The sequence below is a fragment of the Myotis nattereri genome (assembly GCF_964212035.1).
Source record: "Myotis nattereri genome assembly, chromosome: X".
Lineage (NCBI taxonomy): Eukaryota > Metazoa > Chordata > Mammalia > Chiroptera > Vespertilionidae > Myotis > Myotis nattereri.
Window position 1 is genome coordinate 144,178,945 of NC_138078.1, and position 16,896 is coordinate 144,195,840.

Genomic DNA, 16,896 nt, shown 5'->3' on the forward strand with positions numbered 1-16,896 from the left:
GTCAGCCCTGGGGGACCCTCCAGGGACGGCCCTCCACCCTCACTCCCCCCTGCCTCAGTGTCTCCGCACAGTCAGCCCTGGGGGACCCTCCAGGGACGGCCCTCCCATCCTCACTCCTCCCTGCCTCAGTGTCTCAGCACAGTCAGCCCTGGGGGACCCTCCAGGGACGGCCCTCCCATCCTCACTCCCCCCTGCCTCAGTGTCTCCGCACAGTCAGCCCTGGGGGACCCTCCAGGGATGGCCCTCCACCCTCACTCCCCCCTGCCTCAGTGTCTCAGCACAGTCAGCCCTGGGGGACCCTCCAGGGATGGCCCTCCACCCTCACTCCCCCCTGCCTCAGTGTCTCCGCACAGTCAGCCCTGGGGGACCCTCCAGGGATGGCCCTCCACCCTCACTCCCCCCTGCCTCAGTGTCTCCGCACAGTCAGCCCTGGGGGACCCTCCAGGGACGGCCCTCCCATCCTCACTCCCCCCTGCCTCAGTGTCTCCGCACAGTCAGCCCTGGGGGACCCTCCAGGGACGGCCCTCCCATCCTCACTCCCCCCTGCCTCAGTGTCTCCGCACAGTCAGCCCTGGGGGACCCTCCAGGGACGGCCCTCCCATCCTCACTCCCCCCTGCCTCAGTGTCTCCGCACAGTCAGCCCTGGGGGACCCTCCAAGGACGGCCCTCCACCCTCACTCCCCCCTGCCTCCGTGTCTCCGCACAGTCAGCCCTGGGGGACCCTCCAGGGACGGCCCTCCACCCTCACTCCCCCCTGCCTCAGTGTCTCCGCACAGTCAGCCCTGGGGGACCCTCCAGGGATGGCCCTCCCATCCTCACTCCCCCCTGCCTCCGTGTCTCCGCACAGTCAGCCCTGGGGGACCCTCCAGGGACGGCCCTCCCACCCTCACTCCCCCCTGCCTCAGTGTCTCCGCACAGTCAGCCCTGGGGGACCCTCCAGGGACGGCCCTCCATCCTCACTCCCCCCTGCCTCAGTGTCTCCGCACAGTCAGCCCTGGGGGACCCTCCAGGGACGGCCCTCCCACCCTCACTCTCCCCTGCCTCAGTGTCTCCGCACAGTCAGCCCTGGGGGACCCTCCAGGGACGGCCCTCCCATCCTCACTCCCCCCTGCCTCAGTGTCTCCGCACAGTCAGCCCTGGGGGACCCTCCAGGGACGGCCCTCCCACCCTCACTCCCCCCTGCCTCCGTGTCTCCGCACAGTCAGCCCTGGGGGACCCTCCAGGGATGGCCCTCCCATCCTCACTCCTCCCCTACCAGGACCTGCAGTCTGTTGGCTCCTTCCCTGAGTAAGGTTTCCTGACTCCCTCCTAGGAATACTCAGAAATTTACTCAGAATGCTGTGGAAATGTAGTGACCTGAGCACATGCCCCATGACACCCTACCCTACAAAGAGCTAAAGCAAATAGATGATAAGCAGAACATATCAATCGTTCTGAGGGCTCCAGGGCCAGCACCTCCCATTCTCATCTGGGAAATTACCAAAATATATAGAATAAAGGAACCATGTAACTTAAGCCCACTGTATTATGAGCATTTATAGTCTGTCTTTACTTTGCATGTGTACCAACTGTTGTTATGTGTATTGAGATAGTGCTAGTTAACTTGCAATACTGTGAATATTGGGATCATGTTTTCTAAGATTCAGATAATGAAAATAAGAATGATTGTAATACTCAACAAAATTTAAAAAAATAATTAAAAGAACTCATGGTATTAGAGGACAAAAAAGCTTTATAAAAGTGTTATATTTTTCCACACATATAATTTCTTCTAGTGCTAATTATTATTTGCCACTGTTTACTGGTCCCATTATTATTTTGTTTAAACAATAGCATTTATGAAACAGAAAAGGAATAAAACAAAATGTCATTGAAAATAAACATCTATGTTTCATAATTTGTGTTAAAGTAATAACATGTGTATCATTATTTATTACATTATGCTTTCTCATCTCTTAAGGCTGTGACCAGGGTTATTAACAGCCTAAAAATACTGGTTACCCAAAGCTTCATTTTTTAATTTGTAATATTTTTAAATAGTTGCTTTCTTATTGCAGTAGATAGGTTCTGCAAGAAAGACTATTGGTCTAAGTTGCAAAGATACACTATCTTTTTTTTGAAGTTCCATTAATATTTCATTGCTGAGCATCATTTGTTATTATACTATAGATCTTCTTTAAAATTCTGATGACATTTCTGAGTATTCTTTCATTTGTTCTTTGAATGCTTAGATAAAATATTTTTAAATTTTCTGTTATTTCAAATTCGTTATTGTGTAAAACTCATGCATTGATGATCTTTTAATTTGTTCATCACTGGTGACTATAAATTTTACTTATTTGATTCATAAATGTAACAGAACAAAACTGTCATTCTATGGAATGTGTGTGTTTAGCAATTTAAACTTTTACATATATGTAACTTTTGAGGACCATTTGCATTCAACATTTACATCATGTGCGAAACAAAACAATTCTGGTTGCGAGTGGAATGTTGTGTGAGATGACCAGGTTAAATCTTAACTATTAGCTGTGTGAGATTAGGCACATGTCTTCACCTCATCTGTAAAATGGGGACGTGAATAGTAACCACTTCATTAAACTGTCTTTGTATTTAGTCAACAGATGATTTAATATGTGTCAGGCTTTCTTCTAGGCACCACGAATATAGCAGTGAGCATGAAGAAAACCCCTCTCCACCCCATCCAGCAAAGGGGATCAGGATAAGGCACCCACTGCACCTACTAATATCCACTCTGCAGTTTCCTCTTCTAGAAAATAGGGGTAACATCTACTATGTAAAGGTGTGCAGATTAAATGAGATTTTGTACAGTGCCAAGCACAGTGCCTGGCCTATGGTAAGTACGCAGCAAATAGTAGCAACTGTTATTGCTATTTTCTTTATTACCTTGTGATGCCACGCTATGCAAAGCATTCACAGAAATGGCAGATTGCCCATCTCCACTGTTTTTTAGAAGTGCAAAGCCTCCAGGTCACCTCCAGACCCAGGGACGTCCCTTTTTCCAGCCTTCGACCACTCTCTAGCATTTTATCCAGTCACCACCAACTCAGAGACTAGGCAACACCATTTTGATTTTTTCCTACTTAACTCCTTATTGTTGAACAACCATGAGCTCCCAGATTTGTCAGAATGCTTCCACCGAGGTGGACGCTGCGGTCAACCGCCTGGCCAGCCTGCATCTTTGGGACTCCCACACCTACCTCTCTCTGGGCTTCTTTCCCCACCCTGATGATGTGGCTCTCGAAGGCGTGGGCCATTTCTTCCATGAGTTGGTGGAGAAAAAGCAGGAGGGCTCCGAGCGTCTCTTAAAGATGCAAAACCAGCACGGTGGCCGCATTCTCTTCCAGGATGTGCTGAAGCCTTCCCAGGATGAGTGGGCAAAACTCAGGGCCATGGAAGCCGCCCTGGCCTTGGAGAGGAACCTGAACCAGGTCCTTTTGGAGCCGCAGGCCCTGGTTTCTGCCTGCGCAGGCCCTCATCTCTGTGACCTCCTGGAGAACCACTTCCGGGGTGAGCAGATGAAACTCATCAAGAAGATAGGCCACACCTGGCTCACCTCCGCAGGCTGGCTGGCTCCGAGGCTGGGCTGGGTGAGTATCTCTTTCAAAGGCTCATCCTCAAGCACGACTAGGAGCCTTTGGAGCTCAGAGGCCTTTGAGATGCCCCTCTGCATTCCTTTAGTGCAGTGATGGCGAACGAATGACACGCGTGTCAGAGGTGACACGCGAACTCATTTTTTTGGTTGATTTTTCTTTGTTAAATGGCATTTAAATATATAAAATAAATATCAAAAATATAAGTCTTTGTTTTACTATGGTTGCAAATATCAAAACATTTCTATGTGACACGGCACCAGAGTTGTTAGTTTTTCAAAATGCTGAGACGCCGAGCTCAAAAGGTTCGCCATCACTGCCTTAGTGTCTGGCTTTTGCCTGAGCTTCTCCCTGAAACCACTTGGTATCCTTTTAACCACCCTGGAGCCCTCTCCCATGCATTGGACCAAATGGAAACAATAACGTTTTTTGCAGCAATAATAATAAATTAATAAATAAAAATCTGAGAGGCTTATTAGACATTCAAAGAGAGATATCCAGCAGGCAGTATATGAGTCTAGAGTTCAGAGAAGAAGGTTGGTCTGGGGCTGCAAATTTGAGAGCCCTGAATTTACAGATGTAGATAAAGCCTCAGGACAAGAGGGTCACCAAAGGAAGCCTCTGGTGTGAAGAGCAATAAATATGATTATAAGGTTGTACTGGGTTCAGTAGAGAAAAAGGCACTCTTTAATTTAAAATTGAATAGATTGTTAACAAATAGTGAGTTACTGTTCCAGGCTCATAAGCAGCACCTGTTGACATCACTACTACTGTAGTCAGGAATTCCTACAATGGGCGGGAAAAAGAGCACATGACCTCCAAGCTCAAAGCCATCAATATGGATGATAATTTACTACCAGTAATGAAGAGACCTTTCATTGAGGCCTGTCCTATTGGCCTTAAGCAACTCATGAAACTTCTTTAGTCTTCAGTTTCCTCATTGATAAAAGAGTTGGGAGAGGGAAAAAAAAGAAAGAAAACCCCCCTCCAGCCACTTTGACATTATTGAAGGAGACATGGTGTAAATATCTATAATAATAAAAGCATAATAAGCTAATTAGACTGGACTGCCGACGTCCTTCCAGACGTCCTTCCAGACAAAGCTGCAGCAGCTGCAAGGCCTGAGGGCAGGCAACCATGGTGGCTGGCTGGCAGCAGCAGCTGGGTGATGGGGGCGGCATCTTCCCTTGATCAGCTCAGTCGCCTCTCGCAGAGGGAGGCCAGACTGTGGCTTAGGCCCTAAGCCATTAGTAGGACATCCCCTGAGGGCTCCTGGACTGTGAGAAGGGGCAGGTTGGGCTGAGGGACCCCCCATCACCCCAGTGCACGAATTTTCATGCACTAGGCCTCTAGCATATTATAAAGTGGGTAGTAAAAATAAGAGGGAAAAAGAAAACATGCCTGGAAAAGGAAAATAGATTGACAAGTTTTTGCTACCTTAGATAGCTGGTTAGGATAGGGCTGTCTATGCAGCATTTAAATAGAAATCTGAATGAAGAAAAGGCAAACTATGGGGGAAAACTGGTCCAGGTAGAGTAATGAGCACAAAAGCCTCGAGTTGAAAATATGTTTATGTTTATTTTTTTTTTTTTTTTTTTTTTTTTTTTTTTTTTTTTTTTTTTTTTTTTTTTAAATATATTTTATTGATTTTTTATACAGAGAGGAAAGGAGAGAGATAGAGAGTTAGAAACATCGATGAGAGAGAAACATCGATCAGCCGCCTCCTGCACATCTCCTACTGGGGATGTGCCCGCAACCCAGGCACATGCCCCTGACCGGAATCGAACCTGGGACCTTTCAGTCTGCAGGCTGACGCTCTATCCACTGAGCCAAACCGGTTTCGGCGTTTATGTTTATTTTTTAAAAAATATATATTTTATTGATTTTTTTATAGGGAGGAAGGGAGAGGGATAGAGAGTTAGAAACATCGATCAGCTGCCTCCTGCACAACCCCTACTGGGGATGTGCCCACAACCAAGGTACATGCCCTTGACCGGAATCGAACCTGGGACCCTTCAGTCCGCAGGCCAATGCTCTATCCACTGAGCCAAACCAGTCAGGGTGAAAATATGTTTATGTTTAGAAAGAAGCACAGGGTTCACAGATATTTAGCCTTTACTATGTAGCAGGCTCTGTGCTAAGCACTTGCTACTTTTATCTATTGACATGTCTCCACAACTGTAAAAGTGAGGTGCTACTGTTACCATTGGCCTGGTTTTATAGTTGAGGAATTTAAGACAGTGTGTTTAAGTAATCTTATGAAGGTTACACAGCCAGTGGTGGATAGTCAGGATGAAAACCCATGTTAGAATCCACAGGCTGTGGTCTTAACTACCAAGTGACTCCCATATAACTGATGAAAGAAGAAAGGACCAGAAAGGGACATGATTTGCCCACATTCACACAGCAAATCAGGAGAGATGTTGGGACCAACATCTAATCTCAGTGTTGAAACTGAAGGACTAGTCACTCCTTTCGTCAATTGTCACTGAGCCTCCTGTTATGGTAAACCCCGTGCCAGGCTCCAGGCACCAAGGAGTAAAGATGACTCAGAAAGAACAGGTCCTTGACCTCACGTTAGAGATTATTTATTCAGCCTCACTCTAATTCTTGTGATTAATGTCTGTTCCCTGCTCTACCCCATCTTCCCCCACACTAGCCTTCTCCTTTCCTGGCCTTCACTGTCTGGTGATATATCTATCTCCCCTGCTGAAGTGTGAGCTCCTTGGTGGCAGGGAGTAGGTTTGTCTCAGCCTGGCACTCAGTAGACACACAGGGAACAGCTTCTGAATAAATTTCCAGGTATGTGATAAATACATAGATGTGTGAAATAATATATGCAAGGATATTCTTTGCAGCATTGATTACAATGACAAAAAGTAGGACATAACAATTATCTATTATACAGTAACTGGTTGAAACGGTCAAGGTCAGAAACCTTGTGCAGCACATTAAAATAGAAGACAACTTGATATTTTAAACTATGATCAACATGCTGTATTTTCTTCTCTTGCTTTCTCAGGTTCTTGCTAAGTTGCCATGAGCTTATAGGTAAGAACTGCTAATAGTTCATACAGTTTTAAAGCTTGCAAAATCCTTTGGGGACAATCAAAACAAAGCACCTCTTTTCTTACTTGGGCCAAATGAGTCGAAGATGATGTATAACGTGCACAAGAACGCCTGTCTCTGTACTCCCAGGCAGTTGTAATATGCCCTATATTATGAGGACCAAGATGCCCCGGTAATGGGGAAACAGGTAAACATACAGATGAGACCCTTGACTCCATTTCAGAGACTTTTGTCCTGTTTTTTCCAGCCAAACAAACCTTTTCTACAAAGAAGCTTCTTGTTTGAACCAGGCACTGATGCAATTCTTCACCATGGTGGGGCTAAATATAATTATCCAGGCTAGGGGCTAAATATAATTATTTCAAGGCCTGGACCCTCAGTGTGGGGATGAGCTGGAAGGTGTCCCCATGTGACTAGCATACAAGAGCCCTATAAGAAAAACATCTGCCCCCCAAAGCTGCATCTCATTATGGAGGAAGAACGGAGACCCAGTGTTAACGAAAGTTGGTAAAAGATCAGATTTCCTATGTCCTAAAAAGGGCCACTGTCGAGAATTCCTCAATCACCTTTCCATCATCCTATCCAATCATAGAGCTTCACTTATTGTCAGGCCCGGCCATAACTTCTCTGTTGCCTGCTGCTGCCCGGAGACCAGAAGTATCAGTGTGCTTCTAGTGCCCTTATTACATCTTTATCTCTGTAAAGAATTCTGTTGGCAACAGTCAGAGTCATGTACTTACTATTGTCTCTGGGCTTTGTTGTCCTTGGGGATCCAGACCCAGCCTAGAAGGATACAGATTCTGAGATACGACAGGCAATGGAGATAAAATATTTACAGACAAACTTGGCAGTCAGAAGGTTTGGCATGGAATAAGAGAATCCCAGGACCTGTGTTGTGCTCCTGGCTCTGCCACTGATCCCCCGTGTGACCTTGAGCACATCATTTCATCTCTCCTTGGGCCAGTGTATCCTTAAAGCAGTGAAAAATCTGAAGGAAAAAGGCTCTGTAGGGATTTGCCCAATTCTCAGATTCTACAAGTCCATAAATTTGGTGGACTCAGAGGTGAGCATTACCTGGATATTATTCCAGTAAAATCAGAGGAATCAAATGAGTTCTTGTGTTGCAGTCAAACCTGGTGGTTAGGGACCTGGGCTAGTACTTTATGCCAGAGTTCTCTCTATCTTAATTACTGTATGACTTGAGAAAATACATTTGAATTCTCTGTGGCTCATACCCCTTGTTTGTCAAGTAGAGCCAATATTAAGACAGACCCCAATGAGGTGCCTATAGCACAGGAGGAGAAAAACTCAGTGAGGTAAGGAGGAACCTGACTGAGGAGGATTTATAGAAAGATATCTACTTGGGTGATGCCCTTGTGGTCTGTAGGAAAATGGGTTTCCAGAGAGCTAACAGTTATCATATCCTAAGGATACCTGGGGAACAAAGGCAATGTTTAGACACTGAAAAGTGGGGAGAAACAGATGACCTCTTTAGTTCCAACCATATGCCCTGCTCTGTACTAAATGCCTTGCAAATACTTTCGCATTTAGACCTCCCAACAGCCCTGGGAGGCCTGTGCACAAGGTTTTGTGACTGGTCCAACGTCACCTGTTAGTAAGTGGTGGATCTGGGATGTGATTTCAGTTCAAGTCTGCCTGGTGACCCAAAGTCATCATCTCCTCTTGTCTGGGCCTGCCTCACCACACCTCTCCCATCACAGAGAAGTAGAAATTGCAGGCCAGTCAGTTTAATTTTCTATCAGAGGTGTGGCAAGGAGCTTTAAAAGATAAGCTTGCAAATAGAATAAAAGTGTATCTCCTTTTAAGTAGACCATTCTGAAAACAGACCAATTAGGATGTGATTCTATTTTTCTCCTCATAATATGGTATCGCCCTATCAAAGTCCCAGATTCATGCCATCCTAGCCTAGAGACTCCAGCATGGGTTGTGGAGTGGGGAGCAAAGGTAGGGAGCAAGGCACTTCTTTCTCCCAGTGTCTAGATATACTCAATTTAGCAATGGACTCTGATTGCACAGGATCCTGTTGGGTCCTATGGCCATCCTCAGAAGAATCACTCTTGTTGGAGGTGTGTGGGTGGTGGAGTGGGGAATGGAGAACTCTAATCTGGCCTAGCATGAGTGATATGCCCAACTCTGGGGAGGCCTGTGAGGAGCAAGGCAAAGTGACTGATGGCTCAGCTGGAACCACAAAGAATAGGGAAAGGGCTAGAGTGCTAAGCAGACAAACTATAGCTCTCCACTGAACACAGCCACCACTCATCACTCCTCTGTTGCATAGTCATGATACTATAAAACATGTACTATAAAACACTATGAAATGGTGATGTACACTGTCTTCTGGGAAGGTAAACTAATGTGATACACCATGGAGAGGTGTGATACACTGTTGTAAGAGACACTGTTCACACATACACACACACACACACACACACACACACACACACACACACACACACACCAGAGAGCCCAGCTCTGTGTTTTAGTTGCTGCTCCCCCTTGCCTCCCAATATCTCATAACCACCAATTCTTAGATCTGTGCTCTTTTCCTTGAATTGTACCCGAGACCTCCTCCACACAGCCTGGCTATTTCCCTGCTGAGCATCTTCTTTCTTAAGTCATCCCCTGAAGCTGAGTAGCGTTTGATACGCAGTCTTTGAGTAAGATATAACACCGATCCCACTTTCATAGCATTGAGCACTTAATGAGGGCTTGATGCGTGAATGGGTGAAAACATTACTGAGAGGGCGAATAAAGCAAATAACTGAACTCATCTTCATAGTCAACAACCATTTATTAACACAGAAACGAATAAGGCTTGGCCCCTGTTCTCAGAATGCTTGATGCAGAGGGGCGGACAATCACAAAGCTGCGGTAGAATCACAGTAGAATAAGTACTATCACTGAGGTACAGACAAAGTACTTTGGAGGCACTGTGAAAGGGATACACAAGTGAGGGAGAAACAATTTTCCAACTTATACCTGCCTATATATAGCATTCAGGGAAGGCTCCAGAAATGTCACTGATGAGTCTCAAAGGAGTAGAAGCCACCAGGTGAACAGTGAAAGAAGGAGCCCTTACAGGCTGGGACACGGAGATGTAGAAAGTAAGGTAAAGTAAGTGAGGGGTTCAGGAAACCAGGCATGAATGATGGAAGAAGGGAAAAGAGAGTAAGGAATGAGTAGAACTGTTAAGCACAAACCCTAGCTGTACTGTGGAATTTTAAAGGTCTTGTTTCTCCATGGAGAGGGAAGGAGAGAGGAAGGTGGGAGGTTCTAAGGTATGGGTCCCTGTCACCCCTCAATGGCCATCAGGCTCAAACATCAAGGCTAGAGCTTCACAGTTGTGATCTAATATCCATAAGCCACTAAATTGTCAAAAGCCCCCTTCAGAAGGGAATAATTTGTATGAATGCAGCTCTAAATGGGAGAGAGTCCCTACTATATTCATCTTTTCAGATGCTGTTGATTCTGCCTAAGAAATAGCTCTAGTTCCTTCAAGAAATCAGATGGCACGTGGAACCTGAAAAGAGAGGGTGGGCTAGGGTTGAGGCTTGCAGTGATCTCACAACTGAATTGTAAAATGATGATTATTAAAGTCTCTATTTTTTTTTACAAAATTCTATTTGTGTAACATAAAACTCAAAAAAATATATATTTACAAACCTTTTTGTCAAATTATTTCTGTTTCCTCCACTTCTTTCATACCCGTATGTATTTTAATATGCTTAAATTTTTGTAAAAAACCACAACCTTTTAAGCTTTTAATTTTAGTATTTTTCTATTTAAACATTTAAATTTTTCATTTTCAATTTTTCTTTAAATTCTACTTTTAAAGGTTTTAAAATTTTACCCTTGATTAAATAGTTTTTATTTAAATTCTTTAAATTCAACTTGTCTAAAGTTCTTTGTATACATTTAAATCTCTATTCTCTAATTTTCCTTTTTAGATTTTTTCAATTTAAAAATTTTGTATCTTTGTCGTGACTAATTCTGAACATTGCTTTTGTACTTTTCTCTAAACTTAAATTTCAACCTATACTTTTTGAATATTTATTTCTTAATGCATTTTCATGAATTTTGCTAGCCTTTGATTCTAACACACATATTTTATGCTCCAATTTTAAAAAAATTATTTTATTTCTTTTAAAAATTAAGTCTTGTTCTTTTTTAACTTTTTAATTTTAAAGCTGATTCTTTCACTAACTTTTTTGGTAAACTTCCATTTTTAATATTTTTCCTTGTTTTATTCATTTTACCTGTTTTATACTAAGAACTTTGAAAATGTTTTAAGCCTTATTTTAATAGTTTTGAAGTTTTAAATAAAAAAACTTGTTTTTAAAACATTTAAAAACATCTAACTTAAGAACTTCCAACATTTAAAAACATTTTTCTTTTAAAATAAAAAAATGTTTTTTAAATGTTTTTCTTTTAAAGCTTTTCAGAATCTCTTTTAAAATATCCTTTCCCCCAAACTATCTGGTCAGCCACAGCTGGAATACCAATGGTGAAGCTTTTTGCTGAATACTCCCTGATTTCCCACAGTATATTTTACAGAAATAAATGACATATAGTAGTTCTAGAACATTTCTATTCCCACTCTCCCCACCTAAAACATTCTTTTCATTTAACTGCTTTATGTGACCATTTTCCACCACTTCTCCCTCCTCCCATTTAAGGCTGAATGGTCACCAGCTAGTATTCATTTTTCCCACAGGCTGTGGTAAAATAGTTCTTTACATCAAGGTGCTAATTGTCATATAGGTGCTGTTGTCACTGTTCCTTCCAGGAGGTTTTTGTGATATTTCAAGAGGTGCTCATTGTTGTATAGGCATTGTCATCTTCCATTTCAGGTAGGATCCTTGCCTATTTCTTTAACTTTGTTCTGGTAAGTGGCCTGATAAGACTAGTCTTTCTCTAGACCCTGTTTGTGATAGAACAGTAAATACCCTTCACTGTAGAGTAAGTCCTCAATGGTAGCCTTGGTGATGACAGCATCATCACAGCTGAACCACTGGTCCTTTTGTTGCCGGATGAAGCTGGTGTAGTGTCCACTTTCCAAAGTTCCATGGTGATTAATCACTGCAAACAAGGAATACTTATTCTCGTTGGGCGCACAGTCTGTTGGTGGTGGGCCATCTTTCATTCTGCTCTCTTTAGTGGAGGCCAAAAATGGAGTCATGTCCAGCTCCAAGGGAAAGGAGATAAAAGTATTAATCTTTCGTCTCTGTTTGCCTAAATGTTCAAACCGCTTCAGATGAAAACAGGCCACAATGGGTAATTTCTTCATTGTGAGCTGTTTGGTAGATTCCTGGTAGCTTTGGCAACTACTACATTTGATTTTGGCACCGCTTCCTAAGTGCTCTGGCCTTGTAAACCATTGTAGGCAGTCTGTGAGTGAGGGGATGCCTGGTATGTGGTCATTCGTACTCACTGCGCCGCCGTCAGCCCTCTCTGAACTCTGTGAATTGAATGTAGCACAAGAGCTAGGCAAGTCCAAACTGATGTCCCAGCACGGGTCTATTGTGGTAGAGACGCTATGGCAAGTTTGACATGTGACATCAGACTGCAAGCCACCTGTAAAAATTTGGTCTATAATGCAGTTACAGCAGTTGAAGTTATTGGCTTCTTGCCCAACACTATCATCTTTGCTGTGTCTATGCAGCACATCTAATATCGCAATAAGGAACTCATGGGCATCCTGCTGCCTGTACCCTGCTAAGTGTTCTGCATGAATCCATATCAGGTGCAGTAGCTTATAGGGAATGTGAGGAGTCCGGCTCCCAGAGTACATTGCGTGAAAAAGCGAAGACATCTCACAGACCAGACATAAGCTGGGGCTCGTCATAATACATTTGTGCTTGTCAGAGAGGAAGAAATCTTTCAGTAGAGGAATATGGGTAAGTGCCTGGACAATGCAATTCATAAAGCAGGTGTTCCCAAGGTTGATTAGCCCTCTCAGGCCTACAGTATAGACTGACTTTTTTCTCCTCTTTTTCTTGGGTTTCACCAATGTTGGCTCCTGTTCCTTTGACTCACAGCCTGATCGCTTCTCTTCAACACCTGACTCCACACACTGCTGCTGAGAAACATCTGTTGAGGTGGAAGTTATTAACTTCAAAAGTTTCTCTTTTGTCTCTTTGGCAATCTGTTCTATGTCTTTGTCATATACATAGTCCTTACACATAAAGCAGTATATAACCCCATGATAGAGGTCGACAGCTAAATTGTGCTCTTTTGTTTCTGCATGTTTATGAATGTGTTTTTCAGTAAAGCACCCAAAAAAGACACAAGAGAGACAAGAGTGGAGTCTGTTCATATGGGTGCTACATACATGACAGATGCACGACTTTGCCTTACGCTTCCTCGTCTCTGGGGTCCCACTCCACACGAAACGCTGGTAGATCAACCGGAGGTTCTTCTGCCAGTTCTTTGCTACTTTAAAGCTCTCCACGTGAGAGCAGCCTGTGGGACCCTGATCAAACTCCATCTCCAGCAGCCAGTCCCCAAAGCCACCTCGATCCCCAGAGCTGCCTAAGTCGCCGAGACAGCTCTGCCGCACCTGGGGCCTGGACGCCGCCGGGCGGGATCTGCGGCTGGGTCTGCGCCAGGGCCGGGGTCGGGGAGGCTGCGGGGTAGGATGCACCGGGGGCGGGGGTGGGATCGGGAGCGCGGGCGGGCCTCGGGCGCGCGCCCAGGGCTGGGGCCGAAGGCGGGGCTTGCGGCGCGGGCTAAGGGGCAAGGAGCTGCTGAGCCAGCGCGGGGGGGCTGAAGGGAGCGCCTTCTCCTCGCCGCGGCTGCTGCTCCGGCAAGGCAAGTTCTCAGGCGCGGGCTGGCGCTCTTGTAATGGCTGCAGCTTCACCTCCGCCGCTTCCCGGCCTGCGCACGCCTTCATCGCCCTCACCGCCGCCTCCTCCTCCTCCATCTCCCCAGCCTTCACGGCCGCCTCCACGGGTGAGGCTCCTCCCCTACCTCCGGAGCTCCAGCGGACCGAAGAGGCGGAGGGCAAGGAAGCTTCTCGAACTTGGGCCATCAGCTCAGCGCCGGGCTGGGGAGAAAGGCGTCCGGAATCGGGCTGCGGCTGGAGAAGGACAGAGGCGATCGCTGAGAACGATCGGGCCAGCTCCGGGCCGCGGCGGGCCATGAGTGCCCCCGGGACCCTCCCACCGGCCCGGAGCGGAGCCGCGGCCGCTGCAGACTCCACCCCCTCTATTCAGAGGTTCCCAAGCTAGTGTGCAGAGCCACCGAGGCGGTTACCTGCTTCAAAGGCGATCAGACGGTGCCCGGGCTGAGGAGGGATGGTTGGGGTGGCGGTGGGGGTGGGGGGGAGGCAGAAGGAGGGTGGGAAAGGTTGAGTTGGGGGGGGGGTACGGCCTGAGCTTTAGGGTGGAAAGAGATGGAATCTTTAAAAAAAGGCGCCACCCTCTGACTGCCTGGACTGCGCTTTGAGCAGCCTCACTTTGGTACAGCTTCCTCTGACGTTCATTCCCTAAATCCTAAAACACACTTGTGTCTACATTTTACCTTGAAAATGGCTGAAAGGGGGCCACCTATGGAAAATGGGCTCGGGAAGAAAATGGCCCCCTGATCCCACCTTACCTATGCTTCTGGGGCTGTCTTGTGCTCCACCTTCTCCCCCACCTCCAGGCGCAGTCTTAGGGTCAGCCACGCTCTTGCGCCCTCTCAACGCTCCTTCGCGCTCTCACACCTCGCTTCTTGCTTCAGCACCCTCAGTTCCCAGGGATTCCTCTGAGAATCCGGAATCCTTCTCACGCCCTCCACGCGTTCGTGGCCACCCCCATCTCCAGTACTCAGCCCTCAAAGTCCCTGCCCCTTCCCGCCCCCGCCCCGCAGCGCCCCCAGCCCCGCTGTTTGTTTAAAGGTCTGGGTTACCTTGGGCCCCAGGGCGCGTGATTCAGAACGTCAGCAGCTGCTGCTGTCCAGGCGCTCCTCAGCCAGCCTCCTCTCCTGACCTCTCCTCAGGGCTGGTCACAAGGGGGCCGCCCCCTGGCCCCTCCCCTCTCGTCGGGCGGCCCCTAGCCCCCGATTCTGCCCTCCCGCAGTGATGAATGGCAACGCTGTCCCGCGCAGACTAACCTCTTCCTGAAACAGATTCTATTGGGAGTAACCACAGTGACGGATTCTAGAGAAAACTGAAATGGAGCTTCTAGCCTCACCTGGCTCCTGGCCCGCGCGCTCCGAACGAAAAATTCGTTGGGGAAAGGGGTTTCAGGAATGGCAGCTCCCTGGCAGGAATCCCTCAGGGACCCATCAGGGTCCGATATCTGAGAGTTGAGAGAGGAATGTTATTCTGGAGTGTGGGGAGAGGGAGAGTAAGCAAGGGCTCTAAGAGAGCTCCAGGCACTTGCTAGCTGTGTGAGCTCAGATAAAGCCCCAACCCCTCTGAGCCTTAGTTACACAAAAATGACAATCATCCTAACCTGTTATCAACACTAAAGCAGTATAGACAAAGTAAAGGAGCTTTGTGGCCAGCTTTATCTTCTATACCTACCTCTCTTTCTCAATCCCCAACTTAAAATCAGCCTATAGCAGAATCTGTGATACTTAAAAGTATAAGACAAGAGAATACCTCTCTTCTGAAGCTCTCAAAGTTATTGCTCAGTTCACCGGATTATCCCTCCCAAGCAGTTCGTGTAGATGAGCGTGCAGTCCACATATGTACAAGGATCTCAACTGTACTACCGTACTAGGTTGTGCTGTGAGAAATGCAGAGTAAAGCAATTTGTGTCCTCCGGGAGTTCGTAGCCCTGGAGATTTTTCATTCCCTTTAACAGGTCCAGCATCCAAGGGCACAACCGCAGTGAAATTGCTACTTCCAGGACTTGTTGCCCTCCATGTCCAATCCCAAGAGTATTCATGCTTATCAGTGAGGATATTTAATATTACATTGAATCTCTCCGGGATACTGATGCACCATTTTTCTAAACCTCACAATTAGGTTTCAGTTTTCTCAGGCTTGAGAGTGGTATCTTGTAGGTGCCTTCCTAAAATGGATGTCAGTGATTTTAGGAGGTCAAAGAGAGTCAATAATCTATATGAATTTTCAGACTAAGCACAGATCAACATGATCTTGGAGAGAAGAGCCACCATAACTGTGCTATAGCCCAGAATGACTCTAGGTTGAGAGGTTGTAATAACAGTTAGTCTCCTTCAGAGGAATGTATTTTCAGGAGCAAGTACCTGGGATACAGGAGAGCAATTCTCTTATACTTTTGTGTCCTTAGCAGCTGTGTTTGTAACTTTAAGCAAGCTTTGCGTCATCTCTAGAACTCAGGTTCCCCCGGTCAGAAAAGAGCTGGTTTGACCTGTTAGCAGTTCTTACCATAAACTCATGGCAACTTAAAAGGAGTCCCAATGAGGTTTCCAGTTCACAGCTACTTGGCCACTAAGTGAGCCAAGGGCCACACAGCTGACCAGAAAGGCCACTGTCACTCTCATGGTTCTAACTGCCATCAGAGAAGGAAGGCTAATGTTTTCAGGCTAGAATTTTTAGTTTCTCCAGATGCAGGCAAGCTCTCAGTACAGGAGACTCCAAAGATGGGATGATGTCATCCAACTGCAGTGCCTTTTGGGACAGTAGTTTTTCTTCCTCTGGAGTTTTCAAAGGACTTTTGGTAAAAGTAATAATAATCCTGATCGTCTAGGGCTCAGCTTCACTTTTTGCTCTTCATGTGTCTAGTGCCTCAACCACAGAAATCTCCATAGTGTTGCTGTCTATAACATATGTGAAAACACCCATCATGGCAGCCCAATCCCTTCCCTCCCCCCATGGAATCCCATTTAAAAAGTCATTCTTGCCCTCACCAGTTTGGCTCAGTGCATGGAGTGTCGGCCTGCAGAGTGAAGGGTCCTGGGTTCAGTTCTGGCAAAGGGCATGTATCTTAGTTGCCAGCTCCATCCCCAGTAGGGGGCGTGCATAAGGCAGCTGATGGATGTTTTTCTCTCATCCATGTTTCTAACTCTATCCCTCTCCCTTCCTCTCTGTAAAAATTAATAAAATGTATTTTAAAAACATTCTCAAACTTTTGGCACCTAGTGGTAGCCTGTGGCTCCCTTAAGATAATAATATTATTTTTTTAATAATTTTTAATAATATTATTTTTAATAAATGCATAAAATTAAATGCACAGGATCATAACATTTATTATACTGAAATAAGGCTTAATTTTTGAAA

The 16,896-nt window shown here is 45.9% G+C and overlaps 1 protein-coding gene across 1 annotated transcript; it reads right to left on the reverse strand.

The window, feature by feature from the left end:
• Positions 1 to 10,528: 10,528 nt before the first annotated feature.
• USP51 (ubiquitin specific peptidase 51) lies at positions 10,529 to 13,845 on the reverse strand (the record flags this gene model as incomplete). Its single annotated transcript, XM_081115098.1, has 1 exon — positions 10,529 to 13,845. The coding sequence occupies one exon, from the start codon at positions 13,843 to 13,845 to the stop codon at positions 11,608 to 11,610; it is 2,238 nt and encodes a 745-aa protein (XP_080971224.1). The 3' UTR covers positions 10,529 to 11,607.
• Positions 13,846 to 16,896: the final 3,051 nt, after the last annotated feature.